We start from the raw sequence: 25,525 nt of genomic DNA on the forward strand, positions 1-25,525 counted from the left end.
GAAAGTTCCCTTTTGAATCCATCAAATGAGCAACAGATTAAACATCAGCAGGGAAACGGCGCCACCTGCTGGTTAAAATGTTTCAAACAAACATCATGAGAAAAGATTCAATTCTAACTTTGTTTTTTTCTTATTTACATTATTTCAATTCAATTCAATTCAGTTTATTTATATAGCGCCAAATTAAAACAAATATCATCTCAGGGCACGTAAATAATAAAGTCCAATTCAAGCCAATTGGAATTCAATTCATCGTAATCATAATTATTTACAAAATAATCCAATTCATTCATATAGAGCCAATTCAAAAACAGTTTCCTAGCTAAGGAAACCAACAGATTGCACCGAAACTTGTCTTCAGTCCAATCTCCCGGCCTGAGCGTAACTGAGAGGAACCAGAACCAGAAAGGGTGGCGACCAGAACCAGGGAAAAGGGAAACACGAGTTAATGACCACAATAATGTCACATGTACATAAAGAGAGTAAAGTGAGGAAAGGTGTGACAGATGAGGCCCCCAGCGTCTGGGCCTATAGCAGCTTAACTATGGGATGTTTCAGGATCACCTGAGCCACAGAGAGGGGCCTGATAACTGAAGGCTCTGCCTCCCAAACTGGCAGCTGGTTCCACAGAGAGGGGCCCGATAACTGAAGGCACTGCCTCCCAAACTGGCAGCTGGTTCCACAGAGAGGGGCCTGGTAACTGAAGGCTCTGCCTCCCAAACTGGCAGCTGGTTCCACAGAGAGGGGCCTGGTAACTGAAGGCTCTGCCTCCCAAACTGGCAGTTGGTTCCACAGAGAGGGGCCTGATAACTGAAGGCTCTGCCTCCCAAACTGGCAGCTGGTTCCACAGAGAGGGGCCTGATAAATGAAGGCCCTGCCTCCCAAACTGGCAGCTGGTTCCACAGAGAGGGGCCTGGTAACTGAAGGCTCTGCCTCCCAAACTGGCAGCTGGTTCCACAGAGAGGGGCCTGATAACTGAAGGCACTGCCTCCCAAACTGGCAGCTGGTTCCACAGAGAGGGGCCTGATAAATGAAGGCCCTGCCTCCCAAACTGGCAGCTGGTTCCACAGAGAGGGGCCTGATAACTGAAGGCTCTGCCTCCCAAACTGGCAGCTGGTTCCTCAGAGAGGGGCCTGATAACTGAAGGCTCTGCCTCCCAAACTGGCACCTGGTTCCTCAGAGAGGGGCCTGATAACTGAAGGCTCTGCCTCCCAAACTGGCAGCTGGTTCCTCAGAGAGGGGCCTGATAACTGAAGGCTCTGCCTCCCAAACTGGCAGCTGGTTCCACAGAGAGGGGCCTGATAACTGAAGGCTCTGCCTCCCAAACTGGCAGCTGGTTCCACAGAGAGGGGCCCGATAACTGAAGGCACTGCCTCCCAAACTGGCAGCTGGTTCCACAGAGAGGGGCCTGGTAACTGAAGGCTCTGCCTCCCAAACTGGCAGCTGGTTCCACAGAGAGGGGCCTGGTAACTGAAGGCTCTGCCTCCCAAACTGGCAGTTGGTTCCACAGAGAGGGGCCTGATAACTGAAGGCTCTGCCTCCCAAACTGGCAGCTGGTTCCACAGAGAGGGGCCTGATAACTGAAGGCTCTGCCTCCCAAACTGGCAGCTGGTTCCACAAAGAGGGGCCTGATAACCGAAGGCTCTGCCTCCCAAACTGGCAGCTGGTTCCACAGAGAGGCGCCTGATAACTGAAGGCTCTGCCTCCCAAACTGGCAGCTGGTTCCACAGAGAGGGGCCTGATAACTGAAGGCTCTGCCTCCCAAACTGGCAGCTGGTTCCACAGAGAGGGGCCTGATAACTGAAGGCTCTGCCTCCCAAACTGGCAGCTGGTTCCACAGAGAGGGGCCTGATAACTGAATGCTCTGCCTCCCAAACTGGCAGCTGGTTCCACAGAGAGGGGCCTGATAACCGAAGGCTCTGCCTCCCAAACTGGCAGCTGGTCCCACAGAGAGGGGCCTGATAACTGAAGGCTCTGCCTCCCAAACTGGCAGCTGGTTCCACAGAGAGGGGCCTGATAACCGAAGGCTCTGCCTCCCAAACTGGCAGCTGGTCCCACAGAGAGGGGCCTGATAACTGAAGGCTCTGCCTCCCAAACTGGCAGCTGGTTCCACAGAGAGGGGCCTTATAACTGAAGGCTCTGCCTCCCAAACTGGCAGCTGGTTCCACAGAGAGGGGCCTGATAACTGAAGGCTCTGCCTCCCAAACTGACAGCTGGTTCCACAGAGAGGGGCCTGATAACTGATGGCTCTGCCTCCCAAACTGGCAGCCGGTTCCATAGAGAGGGGCCTGATAACTGAAGGCTCTGCCTCCCAAACTGGCAGCCGGTTCCACAAAGAGAGGCCTGATAACTGAAGGCTCTGCCTCCCAAACTGGCAGCCGGTTCCATAGAGAGGGGCCTGATAACTGAAGGCTCTGCCTCCCAAACTGGCAGCTGGTTCCACAGAGAGGGGCCTGATAACTGAAGGCTCTGCCTCCCAAACTGGCAGCTGGTTCCACAGAGAGGGGCCTGATAACTGAAGGCTCTGCCTCCCAAACTGGCAGCTGGTTCCACAGAGAGGGGCCTGATAACTGAAGGCTCTGCCTCCCAAACTGGCAGCTGGTTCCACAGAGAGGGGCCTGATAACTGAAGGCTCTGCCTCCCAAACTGGCAGCTGGTTCCACAGAGAGGGGCCTGATAACTGAAGGCACTGCCTCCCAAACTGGCAGCTGGTTCCACAGAGAGGGGCCTGATAACTGAAGGCTCTGCCTCCCAAACTGGCAGCTGGTTCCACAGAGACGGGCCTGATAACTGAAGGCTCTGCCTCCCAAACTGGCAGCCGGTTCCACAGAGAGGGGCCTGATAACTGAAGGCTCTGCCTCCCAAACTGGCAGCCGGTTCCATAGAGAGGGGCCTGATAACTGAAGGCTCTGCCTCCCAAACTGGCAGCTGGTTCCACAGAGAGGGGCCTGATAACTGAAGGCTCTGCCTCCCAAACTGGCAGCCGGTTCCATAGAGAGGGGCCTGATAACTGAAGGCTCTGCCTCCCAAACTGGCAGCTGGTTCCACAGAGAGGGGCCTGATAACTGAAGGCTCTGCCTCCCAAACTGGCAGCTGGTTCCACAGAGAGGGGCCTGATAACTGAAGGCTCTGCCTCCCAAACTGACAGCTGGTTCCACAAAGAGGGGCCTGATAACTGAAGGCTCTGCCTCCCAAACTGGCACCTGGTTCCATAGAGAGGGGCCTGATAACTGAAGGCTCTGCCTCCCAAACTGGCAGCTGGTTCCTCAGAGAGGGGCCTGATAACTGAAGGCTCTGCCTCCCAAACTGGCAGCTGGTTCCACAGAGAGGGGCCTGATAACTGAAGGCTCTGCCTCCCAAACTGGCACCTGGTTCCTCAGAGAGGAGCCTGATAAGTGAAGGCTCTTCCTCCCAAACTGGCAGCTGGTTCCAAGAGAGGAGCCTGATAAGTGAAGGCTCTGCCTCCCAAACTGGCAGCTGGTTCCAAGAGAGGAGCCTGATAACTGATGGCTCTGCCTCCCAAACTGGCAGCTGGTTCCTCAGAGAGGGGCCTGATAACTGAAGGCTCTGCCTCCCAAACTGGCAGCTGGTTCCACAGAGAGGGGCCTGATAACTGAAGGCTCTGCCTCCCAAACTGGCAGCTGGTTCCACAGAGAGGGGCCTGATAACTGAAGGCTCTGCCTCCCAAACTGGCAGCTGGTTCCACAGAGAGGGGCCTGATAACTGAAGGCTCTGCCTCCCAAACTGGCAGCTGGTTCCACAGAGAGGGGCCTGATAACTGAAGGCTCTGCCTCCCAAACTGGCAGCTGGTTCCTCAGAGAGGGGCCTGATAACTGAAGGCTCTGCCTCCCAAACTGGCAGCTGGTTCCACAGAGAGGGGCCTGATAACTGAAGGCTCTGCCTCCCAAACTGGCAGCAGGTTCCACAGAGAGGGGCCTGATAACTGAAGGCTCTGCCTCCCAAACTGGCAGCTGGTTCCACAGAGAGGGGCCTGATAACTGAAGGCTCTGCCTCCCAAACTGGCAGCTGGTTCCTCAGAGAGGGGCCTGATAACTGAAGGCAGTCCTAGAAACCTGTTTCATATGTGAGTCAGAGGACAGTTTCTGGTCAGAAATAACTCACTGTGGGACCAGAAGCTGAGGAAATACCATCCGGAGTAACTATACAGCCGGACATGTTATTATGTTATTTACATGTTTCATCACTAGGTGGCGACAGAGATTCTGTTTACAACATTTAATAAAAAACGCAGAAGAAGAGTTGTCTGCATCTGTTCGGGGATCGCTTCTTAAATTGCTTCATTTTTGCCGGATTTCAACATAAACGACACGAACAGCAAATATCTTGTTAATTTATTTGCTAGTTCGATTTTTTTTTTGTCTTCTGAGGTGAGTCTGTCCGTTATTCCTGCCCACTGTTAGCTCCACCGGCTAGCGCTGTTAGCTCCACCGGCTAGCGCTGTTAGCTCCACCGGCTAACGCTGTTAGTTTAAACGGCTAACGCTGTTAACCAAACATTTCGCAGTTTTTGCATCATATCTGACCGACTGGTTTATCATGGAGCACAGAAACCCGTTTGTTGTGTTTATTATGCATGTTTTTCCTTATTTGTTGCTTTGCATCAGATGTATTTCAGACCGTTTATGTGGACAGAAACAGATCAACAAACTTCTGTTTGAGTGATTGATGAATGTTTTTTTTTTTTTAATCAGCGTTGAAATTCAAACCCCATTTTCAGAAAAGTTTTCTAAAGTGCAACAAAGTCTTAAATTTATTCATTTAAGTTGATCAGTTTGAGCCTTTATTTAACAGAGAAGCTGATTCTCAGCATCTTCTCTGACCACCTTTGGCTTTAGAAAACAGAACCAAACATAGAATCTGAAGCATCAGCACTCAGTGAAAGCTGCTCCAGAGTCCTGCTCCGGAGTCCTGCCCCAGAGTCCTGCCCCAGAGTCCTGTCCCAGAGTCCTGCCCCAGAGTCCTGTCCCAGAGTCCTGCCCCAGAGTCCTGCCCCAGAGTCCTGCTCCAGAGTCCTGCTCCAGAGTCCTGCTCCAGAGTCCTGCTCCAGAGTCCTGCTCCAGAGTCCTGCTCCAGAGTCCTGCTCCAGAGTCCTGCTCCAGAGTCCTGCTCCATCAGCTTCCTGCTCCATCAGCTTCCTGCTCCATCAGCTTCCATCAGCTTCCTTTAACAACCCTTCTTAACTCTTTGGGAACTGAGTTTTTCACAGGAATCTGGGTCCACTTCCTGCTGAATCCCAGCTTTCAGTCGGTTGAAAAGTCGTCACCTGGATGGCAGCATCTGTCTCTGCAGAACTCCAACATCCAGCTCGGCATCAGGGGCAGCTTCACACAGATGAAGCCCCCCCCATGGACCCTGATGCCCCCCCACACCTTCACACAGATGAAGCCCCCCCCATGGACCCTGATGCCCCCCCACACCTTCACACAGATGAGCCCCGACCCGTCCCTGCTGGAGAGGCTGAACCTTTGCTGCTGTTACACCCGATCCTGAACAGGTTTAGGGCAACCTAACCCTAACCCGGACACCCTCACCTGTCAGCAGGTGACCTGCTGGCTGCAGAAGCTTCCAGAACGCTGTTCCTGCAGATTCTGCAAACTTTCTGTCTCTCTGGGACTCCAGAACAGCTTCCACTGAGTGCTGCTGCTGCAGGTTCTACGTTTGGTTCAGTTTCATAATGAAGTTCAGTCACATTAACGTTTTAAAGACTCTTTAACTGTTTTACTTTTTTAATTTTAGGTCAGAGTCAGTCATTTCTGATTAAAGGTTTAAATATTCTCACTTAATTAGCTTTAAAAGAAGCTTTGAATACGAATGAAAGTTCTCTTTTCTTTTCTGTAAATGCGTTGGAACCCGTTTCTTAAAGCGAACGTCTCAGATGTTTTGGTTCCTCCTCCTTCCCAACAGTCAGCTGATCACATGCTGTCAGACTCTTCTGTTTTCTCCAGGACGCCTCCTCCAGCCTTCTGTAACGTCTCCTGTCTTCCCGACGCTTCTTTCTGCAGGAGGCGCCCACGAGCATTTCTCCATCATGTCTAACAACTACCCGTACCGCCGCCCGCCGTCTGACTCCGACCTCCGGCCCGGCTCGCGGCATCGCGCCTCCGCGGCCGACGGCGACTTCTACAGACCGCCTCAGGAGTCTTTCTCCTCGTCCTACCTTTCAGCCTCCTCGTCCTCCTCGGCGTCTCAGAGCTCGGCGGCGCTGCAGGCGGCCTCGTGCCCGCAGGACGGCGTCCTCAGCATCCTGAACAGCTGCGGCCTGGAGCCCGCAGACCTGGCCCTGCTCGCCAAGCTGCCCGAAGACGTCCTGACCGTCGAGTCCCTGCCGCACATCCTGAAACAGATCAAAGGGAAGAGGGGCACCGTCAAACCTTTTCCCCCTACAGCCTCCAGCCCCTCAAGCCCCGCCCATCGACCTTCTCATAGCCCCGCCTCCAGCTCCGCCCATCGACCCTCTGCCAGCCCCTCAAGCTCCGCCCATCGACCCTCTTCTAGCTCCGCCTCCAGCTCCGCCCATCGACCCTCTCCGAGCTCCGCCTCCAGGGACTGGAACCAGCTGCGCAGCCAGCCGGTCCAGTACCCGCTGAACCTGAACCAGTCTACAGCCCCACCCGAGTCTCTCCAGGACCGCTGGTGGACGCCCTCGCCCGGCGGCTCCGTCAGACCAGCACCACCTTCCTCCTCCTCGTCTTCATCATCCAGACACGTGACGGACTACGACCACCGACCCAGCGCCTCTGATTACGGTAAGACTGGTCCGGTTCCCTCTTGCAGCCCGGCAGGACCAGCGCCAAGACCTCGCCCCGCTCGTGTCTCTGATCCTGGACGAAGTGACTACAGAACGGCGCCGCCTCTTGGCGAGCAGCAGGCCGGCCCCTACAGAACGGCGCCGCCTCTTGGCGAGCAGCAGGCCGGCCCCTACAGAACGGCGCCGCCTCTTGGCGAGCAGCAGGCCGGCCCCCGGGAGGCTCGCCACGATTCCAGACTCTCCTCCAAGAGCAGCTGGGCCGCCATGCCCTCCAGGAAACAGGCTCTGGACTTCCACGGGATGTCTCCGCCCATGTACCCGTACTCGTGCTCTCTGTGTGATATTACCGTGCTGTCCGAGAGGGTAAGTTGAGCCGCCTCCTGCAGTGGGCGGGGCCTGTGTTCGGGCGCAGCAGAGGGGATGATGGGAAATGAGGCCGTCGGCTCGGAGACTGATCAGCTTCCTGTTTGTGTTTCAGGTTTGGATTCAGCACATCAATGGCACCATTCATGCTGACGGCCAGCTCAGCCTGCTGCAGAAGTGAGTCTCACATGCACACGAGCACGCTCACATCCACACGAGCACGCTCACACGCTCACGCACGTTTACTGTTACTGTTCTCATGACTCCGCCTCCTCTCCAGGTTTCCTAACTGGGACTGTCGCATGGAAACCATCAACAGGTGAGTCAGAGCACATCTGTGGTCAGCTGGAGGAAAAGTTCTGCCTCCATCTGTTCCTCCATCTGTTCCTCCACCTGTACCTCCATCTGTTCCTCCATCTATACCTCCACCTGTTCCTTCATCTGTTCCTCCATCTATACCTCCATCTGTTCCTCCACCTGTACCTCCATCTGTTCCTATACCTCCACCTGTTCCTTCATCTGTTCCTCCACCTGTACCTCCATCTGTTCCTTCATCTGTTCCTCCATCTATACCTCCATCTGTTCCTTCATCTGTTCCTCCATCTATACCTCCACCTGTTCCTTCATCTGTTCCTCCATCTATACCTCCATCTGTTCCTCCATCTGTTCCTCCACCTGTACCTCCATCTGTTCCTTCATCTGTTCCTCCATCTGTACCTCCACCTGTTCCTTCATCTGTTCCTCCATCTATACCTCCATCTGTTCCTCCACCTGTACCTCCATCTGTTCCTATACCTCCACCTGTTCCTTCATCTGTTCCTCCACCTATACCTCCACCTGTTTCTCCACCTGTTCCTCCATCTATACCTCCACCTGTACCTCCACCTGTTCCTTCATCTGTTCCTCCACCTATACCTCCACCTGTTCCTTCATCTGTTCCTCCACCTATACCTCCACCTGTTCCTCCACCTGTTCCTTCATCTGTTCCTCCACCTATACCTCCACCTGTTCCTTCATCTGTTCCTCCACCTGTTCCTCCATCTATACCTCCACCTGTTCCTTCATCTGTTCCTCCACCTGTTCCTCCATCTATACCGCCACCTGTTCCTCCACCTATACCTCCATCTGTTCCTCCATCTATACCTCCATCTATACTTCCACCTGTTTCTCCATCTGTTCCTCCATCTATTCCTTCACCTGTTTCTCCATCTGTTCCTTCATCTGTACCTCCATCTATTCGTCCATCTGTTCCTCCACCTTGTAACCTTTCTGTTGAAGGGATGTCGACCAATCGGAGAGGAGGAAGGATGAAGAAGGACCCGCCCCACGAGCTCACAGAGCCAATCAGAGCCAAAGTAAATGAGTCTCATTGATCCGTTGGTTCTGTTGAATGTTCTGATCCGAGTTTCTGACCTGTTCTTCGTTGTTTTCAGCAGCACCGAGTAAGAAGCAGCAGAAGGTGAGACTGAAACCCGCCGTCCATCACGCCGGTGATGCCGCTGCGGCGGCGCCGCCTGAACACGTGTGCGTGTGTTTCCCAACAGGCCGCGGAGAAAGGGAGGGTGGTGTGCGCCAAGTTTCCCGCCCAATCTGTGGACGAGGCGTACCTCAGAAAGCTGACAGAACCCTTCGGGAAGATCGTCAAGATGCTGATGTTCCCGTCTTTGGTGAGTCGCTGCGGCCCGCCGCCCACACGGCGTCCGTCTGAGCCTCAGAGGGCCTCGGGTCCCTGTGGTACCAAACGTCTTCAGTGTTCTCGTTGGTCCCTGCAGGCGTTCGTGGAGCTGGACTCCGTCGATCAGGCCAAGGACCTGGTGAAATATCACAGTAACAATCCGCCAACGGTGAACGGGGAAAAGATCGAGTTCAGCATGTCCACCGCCTTCCTCTTCCTGCAGGTAGGAGTGAAGCCCCGCCCCCCCGAAACCGAGAGGGACTCTGGGCCCTACACTGGTTCTGTTCTCCAGAACCCAGACCCTGACATAAGAGGTAGTTGGGTCTTTACCTGCAATTGGTCGGTGCCGCTGTAGCTGCAGTTTTCCTGGACCAGAACCAGTGTTTCTAAGTTGGGTTCTGGCTGAGTAACTCTGTTTGAGTCCTGATTGGCTGCCTCTGATGTGTTCGATGACCACAGGAAGTGATGACAGATGATGATGTTTCTCCTCAGAGCTCTCGGGTGCTGAGTTTCTCTCCGGCTCCTAAAGGTGGGGACGGATGCTCGGATCTGATCGGTGTGGTCAAACGCTTCGGCGAGCCGCTCTACACCCTGTTCCTGCCGTCCAAGGTGAGCTCAGCGCTGTACGAAGATGAACCCAAACTGGTTTTAGAGAGAAAATACGACCTCAGAGGAAATGTTTGTTCAGAAATATGGAACTTTATCTATTTAACTTTTTATTTTTTGTTGTTTTGGAAAGGAAAATGTTAATAATGACTTGGCTAAGGAGTCAGATTTACCACTTTATTCAATTATTTACACACAACATGAGATGAAATCCACAAACCATGCAGCTGAAACACTTAAAGCTTATCTGTTCAACATACTCGGTTTACTGGACCACGTAGTTCTGATCATCTTTAATGGGAGTTCTTTGTCTTTCAGGCATTTTTGGAGATGAAAAACCCATCCGACGCCCAGAAGCTGGTTGAATATTACTCATCCAACACTCTGAAGATCAATGGGGAAGCCATCAGCGTGTCCTTCTCTGCGGAGTACAAGACCCTCATGTGAGTGTGACCGAGCCGCTGGTTCTGGTTCTGTCATTACAGATTGTTGGTAACACTGGTTCTGTTCTGCAGGCGGGTTTCAACAGCCAAGAGGTACGAAGAGGAACCAGTTACAGCCAAGAGGGCGAGGAGCAGCAGCAGTAGCAGTAAGGAGTCCAGCAGAGACCACAAGACCAGGTCCAGAGACGAGTTTGGAAGAGAAAAAAGGACCAGAACCAGGTCTAAGTCGAGGTCCAGAGACGAATCCGGAAAAGAAAAAAGGACCAGAACCAGGTCTAAGTCGAGGTCCAGAGACGAATCCGGAAAAGAAAAAAGGACCAGAACCAGGTCTAAGTCGAGGTCCAGAGACGAATCCGGAAAAGAAAAAAGGACCAGAACCAGGTCTAAGTCGAGGTCCAGAGACGAGTCCGGCAAAGAAAAAAGGACCAGAACCAGGTCTAAGTCGAGGTCCAGAGACAAGTCTGGCAAAGAAGAAAGGACCAGAACCAAGTCCGGCAGCAGTTTTTCCAGACAGAACCAGTCTGCAGAGTCAATAGAGAAACCAGGTGGGAACCTAGAACCTGACGAAGGGCTCAAGGTCCAAGATGGGGACGTTGACTTTCAGTAACCTTCGTTATCATCATCATCATCGGTTCGACGCTTTAAACAAAACGAGGATGACAACACGGCGATAATGACATGATAACTACACGCCAAACGACACGTCAAACTACCACAAACGACACAACAAACAACACGTCAAACTACCACAAACAACGCGCCAAACTATTCGAAGACTTACCACAAACAACACGTCATACTACCGATAACGACGCAGCAACATGTAAAATTACCGTAAACTATGCGTCAAAGTTCATCAAACCACAGCAAAGGACAGGCCTAACTACGGCACTATAGTTTTGGTAACTGACGCAGCCTGTTAAATAGATTCAGATTAGTGCAGCTTGTAGAGGGTCATCCTGTGTTTAGAGGATCTTTGATGGACTGAAATCAGTCGGTGTGGATGCTGATGGATTCTGTGTCTACATGACGGTGGTCTTCTTCTTCATCTTCTTTTTCTTCTGTGCAGGGTCCAGCTCAGCAGGTGGTCTACAGACAGCTACAGAACCTCATGTTGCAGAAGAAGAACACCTGGAGGAGGAAGATCAGTGAGTTCCTCTGCAGTCTCAGTCAGTGATGTTCAAGTCAAAGGTGTCAAAACACAGGATCTCCTGTCTGCAGGTCTTCTGAAGAGGAGAGCGACATCGAGGGGATGGAGGTGATCGCAGAGGACGGACAGAATGTCGATGAGGAAGATGCTGAGGAATCCAGCTGTCCGGAGGAGAGGGTTAACTCCCCTGAAAGAGGTAAAAACACAAGTTTGAGAGCTAAACTAACTCAGAAACAGCAAATTTAACTGTTACTGTTTTCCAGAAGAGGAGCTGAAGAATACTGACCAGGAGAAACCTGGGATGGAGGAGGAGGGAGGTTCTGATCAGAAAGAGGACGGAGGTTCTGATCTAAAGGAGATAGAGGGAGGTTCTGATCAGAAGGAGGAGATGGAGGAGGAGGGAGGTTCTGATCTGAAGGAGGAGATGGAGGGAGGTTCTGATCCGAAGGAGGAGAGTGGGATGAAGCAGCAGAGTGAGGAGTCTGAGGAGGACGAGGTAAAAACGTTTATTGGGCCTCTGCTCTGCTGCCTGGTTTTCTTTCCATTCTGTTTCATCAGGGTGTTTATAACCTGAAACACAGTTTTTCCAGTGTCAGAACATTAGTTCTGTCGGTTCTGATCGCTGATTTAATTCTGTTCTTCAGGCAGAACCGGAGTTCCCGGTCGACCTGGACAGCTGCATCACTCTGGATGAAGTGGAGGCGGATGACCATGGTAGGCTCAGTTTAATTCGAGGGAGCAGAATCAGAGGAGGGAGTTTACAGATGTGGTGTTGCTTTGTGTTTCAGATGAAGACCACCAGGACCAGAACAGTGAGGTAAGACCCGGTGAACCGCTTCAGGTTCTGTTTGTCCAGCCTGTGAGATGGTCGGTAAGACGTCCGTGTTCCCTTTCAGTCAGAGTCCAGCAGAGTCGTGTTCTTCAGCACCTTGCCGCTGCGCTTCACCGACGTCGAGCTGATCAAACTGATGGGAGGTTTTGGCACGGTGGTACGGTACCTCCTGATCCGCCAGCGCCGCCAGGTCAGATATCACGCTCTCTTCTTCTGCTGTTCGGGTTCTCATTTGGTTCTGATCAGCCTGATTTGGCTGATTTACAAATGCGCGCGACAAGATTTACAAATGCGCGGGAAAAGATTTAAAAATGCGCGGGAAAAGATTCACAAATACGCGGGAAAAGATTCACAAATGCGTGGGACGATTTACAAATGCGCGGGACAAGATTCACAAATGCGCGGGACAAGATTTACAAATACGCGGGGAACGATTCACAAATGCGCGGGACAAGATTTAAAAATGCGCGGGACAAGATTTAAAAATGCGCGGGACAAGATTTAAAAATGCGCGGGACAAGATTTAAAAATGCGCGGGAAAAGATTTAAAAATGCGCGGGAAAAGATTCACAAATACGCGGGAAAAGATTCACAAATGCGTTGAACGATTTACAAATGCGCGGGACAAAATTCACAAATACGCGGGAAAAGATTCACAAATGCGCGGGACAAGATTTACAAATGCGTGGGACAAGATTCACAAATACGCGGGACAAGATTCACAAGTGCGCGGGACAAGATTTACAAATGCGCGGGACAAGATTCACAAATGCGTGGGACAAGATTCACAAATACGCGGGACAAGATTCACAAGTGCGTTGGATAGGATTCACAAATGCGCGGGACAAGATTTAAAAATGCGCGGGACAAGATTCACAAATGCGCGGGACAAGATTTACAAATACGCGGGACAAGATTTACAAATGCGCGGGACAAGATTTAAAAATGCGCGGGACAAGATTTAAAAATGCGCGGGACAAGATTTAAAAATGCGCGGGACAAGATTTAAAAATGCGCGGGACAAGATTCACAAATGCGTTGAACGATTTACAAATGCGCGGGACAAAATTCACAAATACGCGGGAAAAGATTCACAAATACGCGGGAAAAGATTCACAAATGCGTGGGACAAGATTCACAAATGCGCGGGACAAGATTCACAAATACGCGGGACAAGATTCACAAGTGCGTTGGATAGGATTCACAAATGCGCGGGACAAGATTTACAAATGCGTTGGACGATTTACAAATGCGCGGGACAAGATTCACAAATGTGTGGGACAAGATTCACAAATACGCGGGACAAGATTCACAAGTGCGTTGGATAGGATTCACAAATGCGCGGGACAAGATTTAAAAATGCGCGGGAAAAGATTCACAAATGCGCGGGACAAGATTTAAAAATGCGCGGGAAAAGATTCACAAATACGCGGGAAAAGATTCACAAATACGCGGGAAAAGATTCACAAATACGCGGGAAAAGATTCACAAATGCGTGGGACGATTTACAAATGCGCGGGACAAGATTTACAAATACGCGGGGAACGATTCACAAATGCGCGGGACAAGATTTAAAAATGCGCGGGACAAGATTTAAAAATGCGCGGGACAAGATTTAAAAATGCGCGGGAAAAGATTCACAAATACGCGGGAAAAGATTCACAAATGCGTTGAACGATTTACAAATGCGCGGGACAAAATTCACAAATACGGGGAAAAGATTCACAAATGCGCGGGACAAGATTTACAAATGCGTGGGACAAGATTCACAAATACGCGGGACAAGATTCACAAGTGCGTTGGATAGGATTCACAAATGCGTTGGACGATTTACAAATACGCGGGACAAGATTCACAAATACGCGGGACAGATTCAGAAATTTGTGGGACGATTTACAAATGCGCAGGATAGGATTTATAAATGCGCAGATGTTCATAACGTAGTAGTGTGAACGTATGCGTGCGATAGCATCCTGTAAGCTCCATAAGAACCAGCTGGTCCACCATGTTCAGAACTGAGTCCGGCCCTCAGACCTAAAGCAACCTTTCAGGATCCTTCGCTCTGTTTTCCTTTCAGGGCTTCGTGGAGATGTCGAGCACCTCAGAGGCTCTGAGAGCTGCCCGGGAGCTGGACACCAAACCCGTCAGCATCAACGGCTCCAGGTTGCTCGGTGGCTTGTCCTGCAAATACGACCGACTCGAGAACGGGTCAGAAACTACCAGCTCACGCTTCCTGCTTCCTTCCCATCACCTTCCAACCGTCACTCACCTGTAATCTGTCTCTGCAGGTGGGACGTCCCGTCGGATGAGAAGAGGAGCGAACGCAGGAGGAGCGAAAGACTGAGCAAATCCGGCAGCTCAGACCCAGACCCGACCAGCAGGGGCAGGAGGGAGTCCTCCAGGAAGACCCGGGAGAGGAAAAGTGAACCCGAGCCGTGCGAGAGAGAAGCTGAGCCCAGATCCCCTCCAGACACAGACTCCACCAGAAGGAACCCGAAGAGGAAGGCCGGGTCCGGAAAGAGTCCAGGAAAAAGAAAAGGGAACCCTGAGAGTGACGCTGTGCCTCAGAAATCCCCCAAAACAGAACCAGAAGAGAAGGCCGAAAGCAAACAGGAGGCGGAGGAGCCGATGGACGGAACCCACACGTCCTCTGAAGTTTGTTCTGAAACAAAAACATCCGGACCTGAGAGGAAAGATTCAACGAGTCCAGAACAACCAGAACCAGAAGAAGAGAAGGCCGAAAGCAAACAGGTGGCGGAGGAGCCGATGGCCGGAACCCACACGTCCTCTGAAGTTTGTTCTGAAACAAAAACATCCGGACCTGAGAGGAAAGATTCAACGAGTCCAGAACAACCAGAACCAGAAGAAGAGAAGGCCGAAAGCAAACAGGTGGCGGAGGAGCCGATGGACGGAACCCACACGTCCTCTGAAGTTTGTTCTGAAACAAAAACATCCGGACCTGAGAGGAAAGATTCAACGAGTCAAGAACAACCAGAAGAAGAGAAGGCCGAAAGCAAACAGGTGGCGGAGGAGCCGATGGACGGAACCCACACGTCCTCTGAAGTTTGTTCTGAAACAAAAACATCCAGACCTGAGAGGAAAGATTCAACGAGTCCAGAACAACCAGAACCACCTGGACAGGTAGGACCTGGAGGCCCACTGCCTCCCTTAGTTACCCACAAAATATGCATTCAGCCTGGGCCGTGATATCAGAAACTGACCAGAACCATATGAGCCGGTAGCAGCGGTAGTTTGACAGGAAATGCTCTTATCAGCCTCACTTTAAAAGGGGGTGGGGCCAGTAAGAGTTCTCTTCTGATTGGATGAATAGTAGGACAGTGAAGGCGAGACACTACAGGTGAATAGTAGCCTGGGAATTCCCATGCTGCTTTGCGCGCGATTTCATTCACACTGCAAAGGCAGCCTGGAAACCACCGCCCTTATTTTTGCCTGAGTTAGGGAACCAATCACAGAACGGGGGGGGGGCAGCAAGACGACGACGACGTCTATGCGCGACACCGAAGCTTGTAGAGTGTTAATCCAACATGGCAGCGGACACAACGTTACCGTTCGATGCAGCCTTAGAAAGTGTTTTAAGTAGCTTAGAACGCAAGTTTACTTTTAAAAAAGAGCAACGTTTGGCGTTGAAAGATTTCATTGCCAAGAAGGATGTATTTGCTCGTCGAATTTCTGTGGCTCTACATATGTCATCTGGTATAAGTGATACAATTGGCTATGAATCGCGCGCAAAGCAGCATGGGAAGAACCAGACGCCATTCGTAGCGCCCTATAAACGGCCCTAGGTATTCGTAAACCACGCCTCAAATGCACGAGAAAATGCACACCTAGTTGCCAGACCACCATCTCATCGAGATTTGGACGCGTCAGCCAGGCTAGGTGAATAGGGTAATATTTTAAAATAACAGATATCATCATGAAACTTCCTCAGTTGATTACTTATGCAAATTAGGCATTATCTCATTAAATATGCGCACATTTGCAAAATTCTTCTCATTTTGTTTACTCACAAAGTGAACAGAAAATTACACAAGGATATCTGCTTTGATTTCCTAGGAAATCAAAATGTACTGTCCATAGCCTAAAAAAACATTGATTTTTGCCATATTTTTTTTAATGTCACATAAATCAGGCCAGGAATGATTTATCAACAAATCCTTCTGTAAATATCTTCAGAATACTGCTAAGTGTATAACTGGAAAGTTTGATGTTAGTATGTGCTCCATAGTCTGAGATATTGGTACTGGAAAAATACAAAAAACTGATTTTGAGAAAACGGTATTTAAAGAGGACCATGGTCTCGGATTTGGAGGTGCTGAGTCTCATCCCAGCCGCTCACGGACCCCCTCAATGCCCTGGCTGCGCCTAGAAATCCCCTGCGCCTCTCACCACGGGCAACTCCAGAGTGGAAGAGAGTCCAACCCCTCTGGAGGAGGCTGGTTCCGGAGCCCAAGCCATGCGTCGAGGTGAGTCCGACTATATCTAGCCGGAACCGCTCAGCCTCGCGCACCAGCTCAGGCTCCTTCCCCAGCAGAGAGGTGACGTTCCACGTCCCAAGAGCCAGCTTCAGTAGCCGAGGATCAGACCGCCTTTGGCTGCCACCCAGCTCACACTGCACCCGACCCCCTCGGCCCCTCCCACGGGTGGTGAGCCTGTCGGAAATCCGAGACCATGGTCCTCGGCCGGAAAAGGGTGGAATGCCTCCGCATCGAGGAGTCAGATGAGGTGGCTCGGGCATCTGGTTAGGATGCCTCCCTGGTGAGGTGTTCCGGGCCCGTCCCACTGGGAGGAGCCCCCGGGGAAGACCCAGGACACGTTGGAGAGACTATGTTTCTCGGTTGTGTTGGGAACGCCTCGGGGTCCCCCCAGAAGAGCTGGAGGAAGTGGCCGGGGACAGGGACGCCTGGGCTTCACTGCTCAAGCTGCTGCCCCCGCGACCCGATCCCCGGAGAAGATGATGGATGATATTTAATACGCTCAGGACGGGAGATTGGACCAAAAACAAAGTTTCAGTGCAATCTGTTGGTTTCCTTAGCTAGGAAAGTGTTTTTGAATTGGATTATTTTATGAATAATTATGATTACAATTAATTGAATTCCAATTGGACTTTATTATCTAAGTGCCTTGAGATGACATTTGTTGTATTTGGCGCTATATAAATAAAAATGAATTAGAATACAATTGCTCAAAAACAGAATGAATGATCAGGCCCTTAGTAATACTAATATAGAATAAATAATACAAGTTCAATACAATAAAAGATCGCATATCAATTCATTAAGACGTGTGACATGTAGGACCAGCCTCTTTCATTAACTCCCCTTGGTTTCCTAACCACAGTTTACGGTCAGGTGTGCTGCTTCCTGATGGTTCATCAGCTGATCTAATAGATTTTCTTTTATTGCATCTTGCAAAGCGCAATTGTTGCAGTGTTATGGGGCATTTTCAGAGATTCCGCGAAAGCTAAACACGGGAGCGTCAGCAGCCAATGAGATTTTGTCATTAGCTATAAATCCGCCTTTAGACGTTCAGGATTGGTTTCTGATAGAAAGGAAGTGCCATTATTTGGGTGACATATCATTGTGCAGGAGACTCAGAGCTTTACGATACCGGTCATGACAGACTTCAGTAAATAGACGAAGCTCGGCATGCTAACTTTTTGGTAAATTCGGGCGCAACGGGCTGCCTCAATGTTTTCTTTATAGCAGGTTGAAATAACGCACATTGAAGGAGTAGACAAATCACTGTTTTTGCCTTAAAGGACCAATCAGTGGAGGCACAAGACACTGACCCCGTCCCTAAAGTGTCAGAGGTTCTGGTTCTGCACAGTTTACCGGGTCTGAGTTTGATCTGTGGTCTTTTTTCAGGACTCGGAACCGCAGTCCGAACCCGCAGAGGGTGCCGCAGAACCCGAGAAACCCGCCAAACCAGTCGGTAAGAACTCCCCACACACCTTAGTATCTCTGATTGGTGAACCACATCTGTTCTGACCCCAGTGTTGTCATGGCAACAAGACTTCAGACGGGGCTTAAAATCACTCGGTCCTGTTGGACCTCAGCACAGCTCAAAGCTGATCAGTGTGCCCTCGGTGTTTGTGTTGCAGGAGCAGAGTTCGTGCGCCCAGTCGTCGGTTACTTCTGTAACTTGTGTCAGCTGATCTTCATCGACGAGGACGAAGCCAAACTGGAGCACTGCAGCACGCCGGCGCACTACAGCAAGTACCAGGTCGGCATGGCAACCAGCAGTTTGACCCCCGAGGCGTCAACGGCGGCTTTCTAACGTTCTTTTTGTTGTTTTATTTTTTCAGGAGAAGACGGGGAAAGATCCGTGGACGAGCTGAACGACACAAGACTCGTGTTTTTTTACTTTGTGAAAATAAAGTAAAAATAAAAGTGAAATGTAGTCTGAGTTTATTCTGGAAAACTTCCATCAAACGATCCAACAGTAAAATTCAGACACAAAACAAAGTTAAAGGGGCAGTTCGACATTTCAGGTGTTAGACTGAGCCCTGTGTGTTCAAACGTTGAACTGCTCCTTTAATACAAAAACACTGCAGTCATTACGTGTTCACGGTCCAAGAACAAAAAGACAGCGTCCAATCAGAGGGCGTCACCATGACAACCGCCCAAAACTTCACATCTAAACAATAAACTAAAGAAGTTAAAACTGGAGACTCGGGCCTCCTACGCCGGCGTCTTCTTGGCTTTCTTCTTCTCCAGATGTTTCTGAAATAAAAAGGGAATGATGTCATCATTTTTTACTAGAATTAGTATAATTAATGTAAATGTTGAGCTACTTGACTAATTTGAATTTCCCCCATTGGGAGATGAATAAAGTATTTTTCTATTTTTTTTTTAAATTTAATATACAATATGTTACAATTACACTTTATACACCACCCCTTTTACTGTGAAGACAATAAATGCTATTTCCTTGTTTCAATCTTGCATGACGTGTGCACGCGGTGAATTAGAAAGCGCCGATATCATTACATCCACATTGCTTTGTTATCTCAAGCCCCGCAAAAAAAAGAAAAAACTCCAAGCTTTAATGTATATTTACTTCTTGGTCTGACCACTCCCGAAATAAATATATATTTATATATATATATAAATATAGTATATTTTATCAGAGCGATAAACGGCGGGGTCTCAGGTGTGGTGGGCGGGGCCTCACCTGCAGCTTGTCGTAGTGCGCCTGGCTGCTGCAGTGCGTGACCTTGGCCGTGTCTTCGTTGGAGTAGAACAGGAAGCAGACGCGGCAGTAGTAGCCCATCTTCACGTGTTCCACGCCTAAACAAAAAAAACACGTCAGTTTCTATGGAAACAGACTCCTCCTCCTCTGTGACAGCGGGTCGTTTTCTCACCGATCGGCGTGTCGGGGTCGTACGCCGGCAGCGGCAGAGACGCCGCGCGGGGTTTGACTGCAGGAGGCGGAGCTTCAGTCTGTCCGTTCTGATTGGTGGAAGAGTCCATCTCCTCCGGCCGCTCCTCCTGCTGCAGAAAGGAGCGTCAGAGTGATGTCACGGTGATGTCACAGCTGGTTCTTACAGCTTTAAGAAGAGTTAACAACATGTCCGACAACCTGATCGGTTCCTGTTCACTGAAACATTCAATAACAGAACTATGGCTGTGTTCGAAACCTCCTACTAACTTTCTGAGTTAGTATGCGAGTTTGAGGTGCTGTTTACACATACCCGGGTATTTTGATAAACGCATATTTTCTAACCTTCGTTTGCAAAAATAACTAGGTGCACACAGCCCCGTTTTAAAAAAAAAAAAACACGTCTACATTGATCAGCATAAAAACGCTATCAGGAGCTGTTAAATTACGCCAAGCCTGACGGTGGCAGTGTTAGAACAATGAGAATTCCACACAAGCCAATCAGAAGCCTAATAGAGAACCGCTGACAGGAAGAACTTCGAAAAAATGTATTTCGTTGTTCCTATGTTTCCCAAACGTATCATGTGAGGTACTGTACAGTTCTTCACACAGCAGTGATTTCCAGGCATGTTCTTGCAATTCCGCACTGTTTAAACTTACTGATTTAAAAACACGCGCGTACACTGTAAGCGAACGGAGAGAATGGCGTTTTCACGCTAGCATCCTGCCAACATGGCGGATAGGGGCGGGGCTCTGTACTATGACGACAACTCCTCATTCTCAAGTGCCCAAAACTCCGTTTTTGTCTCTTTCAACCAGTTTATACACAAACGCTAAACGGAGTTTTTAAAAAATCTCCACTTTTGCCGGAGTTTTTTTTATGCCTCGTTTTGAGGAAAAAACTCCGTTTGTGTATAAACGAAAGGCACAAACGAAGGGAAAGGTCTTCGTTTATCAAAATACCCGGGTATGTGTAAACAGCACCTGAGTCAGCGAGAAGTTCCCGGATGCATACTAGATTCTCCTAAATGTTGGGTATGCATCATGAGGTTACTACTCATACTCAAACTACCCAAGATGCAACGTAACGTGACGTCGCCGATCGTCATTTCCTGTCAAAACGGCAGTTTCAAGCTAGCTACAACGAGGGTAGGTTCACTTCCTGTTTTCAAAACAAAAGCACCAATTGTATGGTAATGGCTTTCCCTGTGATAAAAGGCAACGGGTATTTTATTTTGTGAAAATAACAGGAAGTGCGTCGCTCACTGCGGCTAGCTTTAGTAGCGCCGAATTCGTGGGAACAAAATGGTAAACAGCCGGTATTTTGTCAGGTTTTCAACACGTTGGGGATCTAAACGACTACTTTCTCACCTGAAAATGTTTCAAATGTTGCTAAAGTTTACAGAGTTTAGAGCTTAAGGGAAATCAGCTTCAGGCCGGCTGATTTCAGCTCGGGCAGGAGCCAAATGCATTGTGGGTAAACGCTCTGCATACTGTCTGATCGATCAGTATGTAGTATGTAGTATGCAGTATGTAGTATGTAGTATGCAGTATGGAAGTATGAAGTATGTAGTATGCAGTATGTAGTATGCAGTATGCAGTATGGAAGTATGCAGTATGTAGTATGTAGTATGTAGTATGCAGTATGAAGTATGCAGTATGCAGTATGTAGTATGCAGTATGGAAGTATGCAGTATGTAGTATGCAGTATGGAAGTATGCAGTATGCAGTATGTAGTATGCAGTATGAAGTATGCAGTATGCAGTATGTAGTATGCAGTATGGAAGTATGCAGTATGTAGTATGCAGTATGGAAGTATGCAGTATGTAGTATGCAGTATGGAAGTATGAAGTATGTAGTATGCAGTATGCAGTATGCAGTATGCAGTATGAAGTATGCAGTATGCAGTATGTAGTATGCAGTATGGAAGTATGCAGTATGTAGTATGCAGTATGGAAGTATGCAGTATGCAGTATGTAGTATGCAGTATGGAAGTATGCAGTATGCAGTATGTAGTATGGAAGTATGCAGTATGCAGTATGTAGTATGGAAGTATGCAGTATGCAGTATGCAGTATGTAGTATGGAAGTATGCAGTATGCAGTATATAGTATGTAGTATGTAGTATGGAGTATGTAGTATGCAGTATGTAGTATGGAAGTATGCAGTATGTAGTATGCAGAATGTAGTATGCAGAATGTAGTAGGCAGAATGTAGTAGGCAGAATGTAGTAGGCAGAATGTAGTAGGCAGAATGTAGTATGCAGAATGTAGTATGCAGAATGTAGTATGCAGAATGTAGTATGCAGTATGTAGTATGCAGTATGCAGTATGTAGTATGCAGTATGTAGTAACAGTATGTAGTAACAGTATGTAGTAACAGTATGCAGTATGTAGTATGCAGTATGCAGTATGTAGTATGCAGTATGTAGTATGCAGTATGCAGTATGTAGTATGTAGTATGCAGTATGTAGTATGCAGTATGTAGTATGTAGTATGCAGTATGTAGTATGTAGTATGCAGTATGTAGTATGTAGTGTGCAGTATGCAGTGTGCAGTATGCAGTATGCAGAATGTAGTAAGCAGTATGTAGTATGCAGTATGCAGTATGTAGTATGTAGTATGCAGTATGTAGTATGTAGTATGTAGTATGCAGTATGTAGTATGCAGTATGTAGTATGCAGTATGCAGTATGCAGTATGTAGTATGCAGTATGTAGTAACAGTATGTAGTAACAGTATGTAGTAACAGTATGCAGTATGTAGTATGCAGTATGCAGTATGTAGTATGCAGTATGTAGTATGCAGTATGCAGTATGTAGTATGTAGTATGCAGTATGTAGTATGCAGTATGTAGTATGTAGTATGCAGTATGTAGTATGTAGTATGCAGTATGTAGTATGTAGTGTGCAGTATGCAGTGTGCAGTATGCAGTATGCAGAATGTAGTAAGCAGTATGTAGTATGCAGTATGCAGTATGTAGTATGTAGTATGCAGTATGTAGTATGTAGTATGTAGTATGCAGTATGTAGTATGTAGTATGTAGTATGCAGTATGTAGTATGCAGTATGCAGTATGCAGTATGTAGTGTGCAGTATGTAGTGTGCAGTATGCAGTATGTAGTATGCAGTATGCAGTATGTAGTATGCAGTATGTAGTATGCAGTATGCAGTATGTAGTATGCAGTATGCAGTATGCAGTATGTAGTATGCAGTATGCAGTATGTAGTATGCAGTATGTAGTATGCAGTATGCAGAATGTAGTAAGCAGTATGTAGTATGCAGTATGCAGTATGTAGTATGTAGTATGCAGTATGTAGTATGTAGTATGCAGTATGTAGTATGCAGTATGTAGTATGCAGTATGCAGTATGTAGTGTGCAGTATGTAGTGTGCAGTATGCAGTATGTAGTATGCAGTATGCAATATGCAGTATGTAGTATGCAGTATGCAGTATGTAGTATGCAGTATGTAGTATGCAGTATGTAGTATGTAGTATGCAGTATGCAGTATGTAGTATGTAGTATGTAGTATGCAGTATGTAGTATGTAGTATGCAGTATGTAGTATGCAGTATGCAGTATGCAGTATGTAGTGTGCAGTATGCAGTATGTAGTATGCAGTATGTAGTATGCAGTATGCAGTGTGCAGTATGTAGTATGCAGTATGTAGTATGCAGTATGTAGTATGCAGTATGTAGTATGCAGTATGTAGTGTGCAGTATGCAGTATGTAGTATGCAGTATGTAGTATGCAGTATGCAGTATGCAGTATGTAGTGTGCAGTATGCAGTATGTAGTAAGCAGTATGTAGTATGCAGTATGCAGTATGCAGTATGTAGTATGCAGTATGTAGTATGTAGTATGCAGTATGTAGTATGCAGTATGTAGTATGCAGTATGTAGTATGCAGTATGCAGTATGTAGTATGCAGTATGCAGTATGCAGTATGTAGTGTGCAGTATGCAGTATGTAGTATGCAGTATGTAGTATGCAGTATGCAGTATGTAGTATGCAGTATGTAGTATGCAGTATGCAGTATGCAGTATGTAGTATGTAGTATGTAGTATGCAGTATGTAGTATGGAAGTATGCAGTATGTAGTATGCAGTATGTAGTATGCAGTATGCAGTATGCAGTATGCAGTATGTAGTATGCAGTATGCGATTTCGAACACAGCCTAAGACTCCATCTTTGGGAGGAACACCGTTTCCGGATGAGTCCGTTTCATTCCAAAGACCGTGTGATGTCACAGTGAACAGCTGGGATTAGTGACATCACTCTGAGCTGATTGGTGGGCTGGCTGAACTCACCTCCTCGCCGAGCTTCTGCTTCTCGTCTGAACCTCCTTCGATCTTCAGATCTCCAGCGCTGACGTCACAGCTCGGCGCGTCTCCCTCTTCCTCTTCCTCCTCCCTCTGCTTCTTGGCTGGCGGCTCTTCTTCTTCGTGTTGGGAGGACTTTGGCGGCGGGCTGCTGGCGGCTCTCTTTGCCAAAGTGGGACACCGGTGGCTGAAACGAATAACCCAACAGATTACTTTGGTTCCTTTGAAACTCTGAGCTTCCACTCGGACAGAGAACCAAACGTGTTCTGCAGAGAATCAGAACCATCTCTGGTTCCCGTTTCCTTCAGGAACATTTCTAATGACGACACTCGGTCTGCTCAGCTGAGATAAAACGTCCTGAAACTTTATAAACAGCGGTCTGAGTTCTACGTAGAGCTTTAAAGGGACAGTTCGCCTCTTTTGACATGAAGCTGTATAAGGCTACGTTCAGACTGCAGGCCTTGATGCTCAATTCCCATTTTTTTGTGAGGTCGTTCACATTGAAATTAAATGCCACGTGTATGTGGCCTGCTGCGTGAACGGCTTACCGCCCCATACTATCCCGCATGCGCAGAAGAGCGTACGATGACGTCATAGGGCGAGCGTGCCCAGTGTTTGCGGAAGTAAACATGGATGGTAAGAGTAGGAATGCATATATTGCGATTTTAAAGTTGTTGTCCAGCCGGAGCCAGCACATTACTCACGGCATAATGTTAAAGAGGATATTAAAGAGAAAAAGAGCTCGGCTTTTGGCCCCAGCCTTTTGTGGGGCAGTGGACAGTTTGGGTGCGTCGTCGTAGCCAGGAGTGCTGGGACTGCGAGCGGCTTTTCAGACGCGCAGGTCGGATAAATGCGGCCTGGCCGTTCACACTGCAGTCGCATGGCAAAAGATCAGATACGTATCGGAGTTAGGACCACATGTCCAAGTGGCCTGGATCGGATCTGAAAAAATCCGATCTGTGCTGTTCAGACTGTCATGAAAAGATCAGATACAGGTCGCATAGGGCCAAAAAAAAAAAAATCGTATTTGGGTCACTTCAGTGTGCTGTCTGAACGTAGCCTAACATCCCATATCAGCAGCATCATTTCTGAACATCTTCTTACCCCCTGCTGCGTCCTGTGAGCAGAGTTCCAGCCTCATTTTGGTGTTGATGAAGGTAGTCCGGCTAGTTGGCTGGGGTTTAAAAAATAAAGCGTCTTGCTTCTCAGAACAATATGCGTTCAACAGAGTAATACATTTGCATCACAAAATGGTTCCAGGGTTCCTACAGGTTTCTTCAAGTCAAATTTAAGTCTTTTTAAGACCATTTATAAAAAAAAGACCTATTTCACAGACCTACCGGCAAAGAAAACTTTTTTTTTTTTAATTTGTTCATTTATTTCTGAAACAAATGAAAGTGTGGACTGTGTAAAGCATTGATGAAACATTGCAGCATAGTAGTAGTAAACGCTACAACACCACAGACACAGACAGACAACAAGCCAAACAGAGGTGTGAAAAATCAAAGTAAATTTCAGCAGACCACAAAAAAGTTTAACTGACACAGTTAAGTTGTTTTTTAACATGTTCGCTAGCTACTTATTCCATGCTGGGAATATGGGGAGTAGAGAGAACTACAAATAATGAAAATCAACTAAAAAATTTGTCGTTTCGTTGAGGCTCTCATCGAACATAAGAACGGACGGTGACTTGTTTACCTTGGACACCAGTTCCTCTCTAATATGCACAGCTCAACCAAACTTGGCTATGTACGCCGTTTTGTCGGGACCACGAGTAATTGTGGCAGCGATGTCGGAATCGGGGAACATGCATTTAAACAACTCTGAAATACTCTCGTTTCCATCATATGAATGGTGTTTGGCGATTGTGTTAGGAGTCCACAACACCTCTGCTTTCATGGTTGGTGTGGACCCAAAAGCTGTTCGCAGATCTACTCTAGTTGCGGTGACGGTCGTAACTGGAGGGGCTGAA

The 25,525-nt window shown here is 48.4% G+C and overlaps 2 protein-coding genes across 9 annotated transcripts in view; one reads left to right on the forward strand and one right to left on the reverse strand.

Moving 5' to 3' along the window:
* Window positions 1–4,238: 4,238 nt before the first annotated feature.
* LOC142398069 (uncharacterized) lies at window positions 4,239–18,253 on the forward strand. 4 transcript variants are annotated; one of them, XM_075482039.1, is made up of 22 exons: window positions 4,239–4,388; window positions 6,023–7,131; window positions 7,247–7,308; window positions 7,412–7,450; window positions 8,410–8,486; window positions 8,565–8,590; window positions 8,676–8,798; window positions 8,904–9,029; window positions 9,299–9,415; window positions 9,731–9,855; window positions 9,928–10,400; window positions 10,925–11,003; window positions 11,077–11,201; window positions 11,269–11,501; window positions 11,650–11,719; window positions 11,794–11,822; window positions 11,902–12,027; window positions 13,915–14,045; window positions 14,126–14,978; window positions 17,723–17,789; window positions 17,959–18,080; window positions 18,163–18,253. In XM_075482039.1, exons 2-22 carry the CDS (start codon window positions 6,049–6,051, stop codon window positions 18,193–18,195), a joined length of 4,119 nt encoding a protein of 1,372 aa, XP_075338154.1. In that variant the 5' UTR covers window positions 4,239–4,388; window positions 6,023–6,048; the 3' UTR covers window positions 18,196–18,253. The 4 variants fall into 4 exon arrangements, with proteins under 4 accessions (XP_075338154.1, XP_075338156.1, XP_075338155.1 ...); XM_075482041.1 differs by having other exon boundaries at window positions 11,272–11,501; XM_075482040.1 differs by having other exon boundaries at window positions 8,568–8,590.
* The window catches only part of matr3l1.2 (matrin 3-like 1.2), a 38,539-nt gene continuing 31,262 nt past the window's right edge, over window positions 18,249–25,525 (reverse strand). For 4 of the 5 annotated variants that reach the window (XM_075482046.1, XM_075482047.1, XM_075482044.1 and 1 more), the window contains 4 exons: window positions 23,542–23,740; window positions 19,222–19,351; window positions 19,032–19,147; window positions 18,249–18,580 (listed from right to left, as the gene is read on the reverse strand). In XM_075482046.1, coding sequence (XP_075338161.1) covers window positions 18,539–18,580; window positions 19,032–19,147; window positions 19,222–19,351; window positions 23,542–23,740 — 487 coding nt within the window. In that variant the 3' untranslated portion in view covers window positions 18,249–18,538. The remainder of the gene's footprint in view (window positions 18,581–19,031; window positions 19,148–19,221; window positions 19,352–23,541; window positions 23,741–25,525) is intronic. The other variant, XM_075482048.1, reaches the window with a different exon arrangement.

Source organism: Odontesthes bonariensis, chromosome 13, assembly GCF_027942865.1.
Source record: "Odontesthes bonariensis isolate fOdoBon6 chromosome 13, fOdoBon6.hap1, whole genome shotgun sequence".
Taxonomy (NCBI): domain Eukaryota; kingdom Metazoa; phylum Chordata; class Actinopteri; order Atheriniformes; family Atherinopsidae; genus Odontesthes; species Odontesthes bonariensis.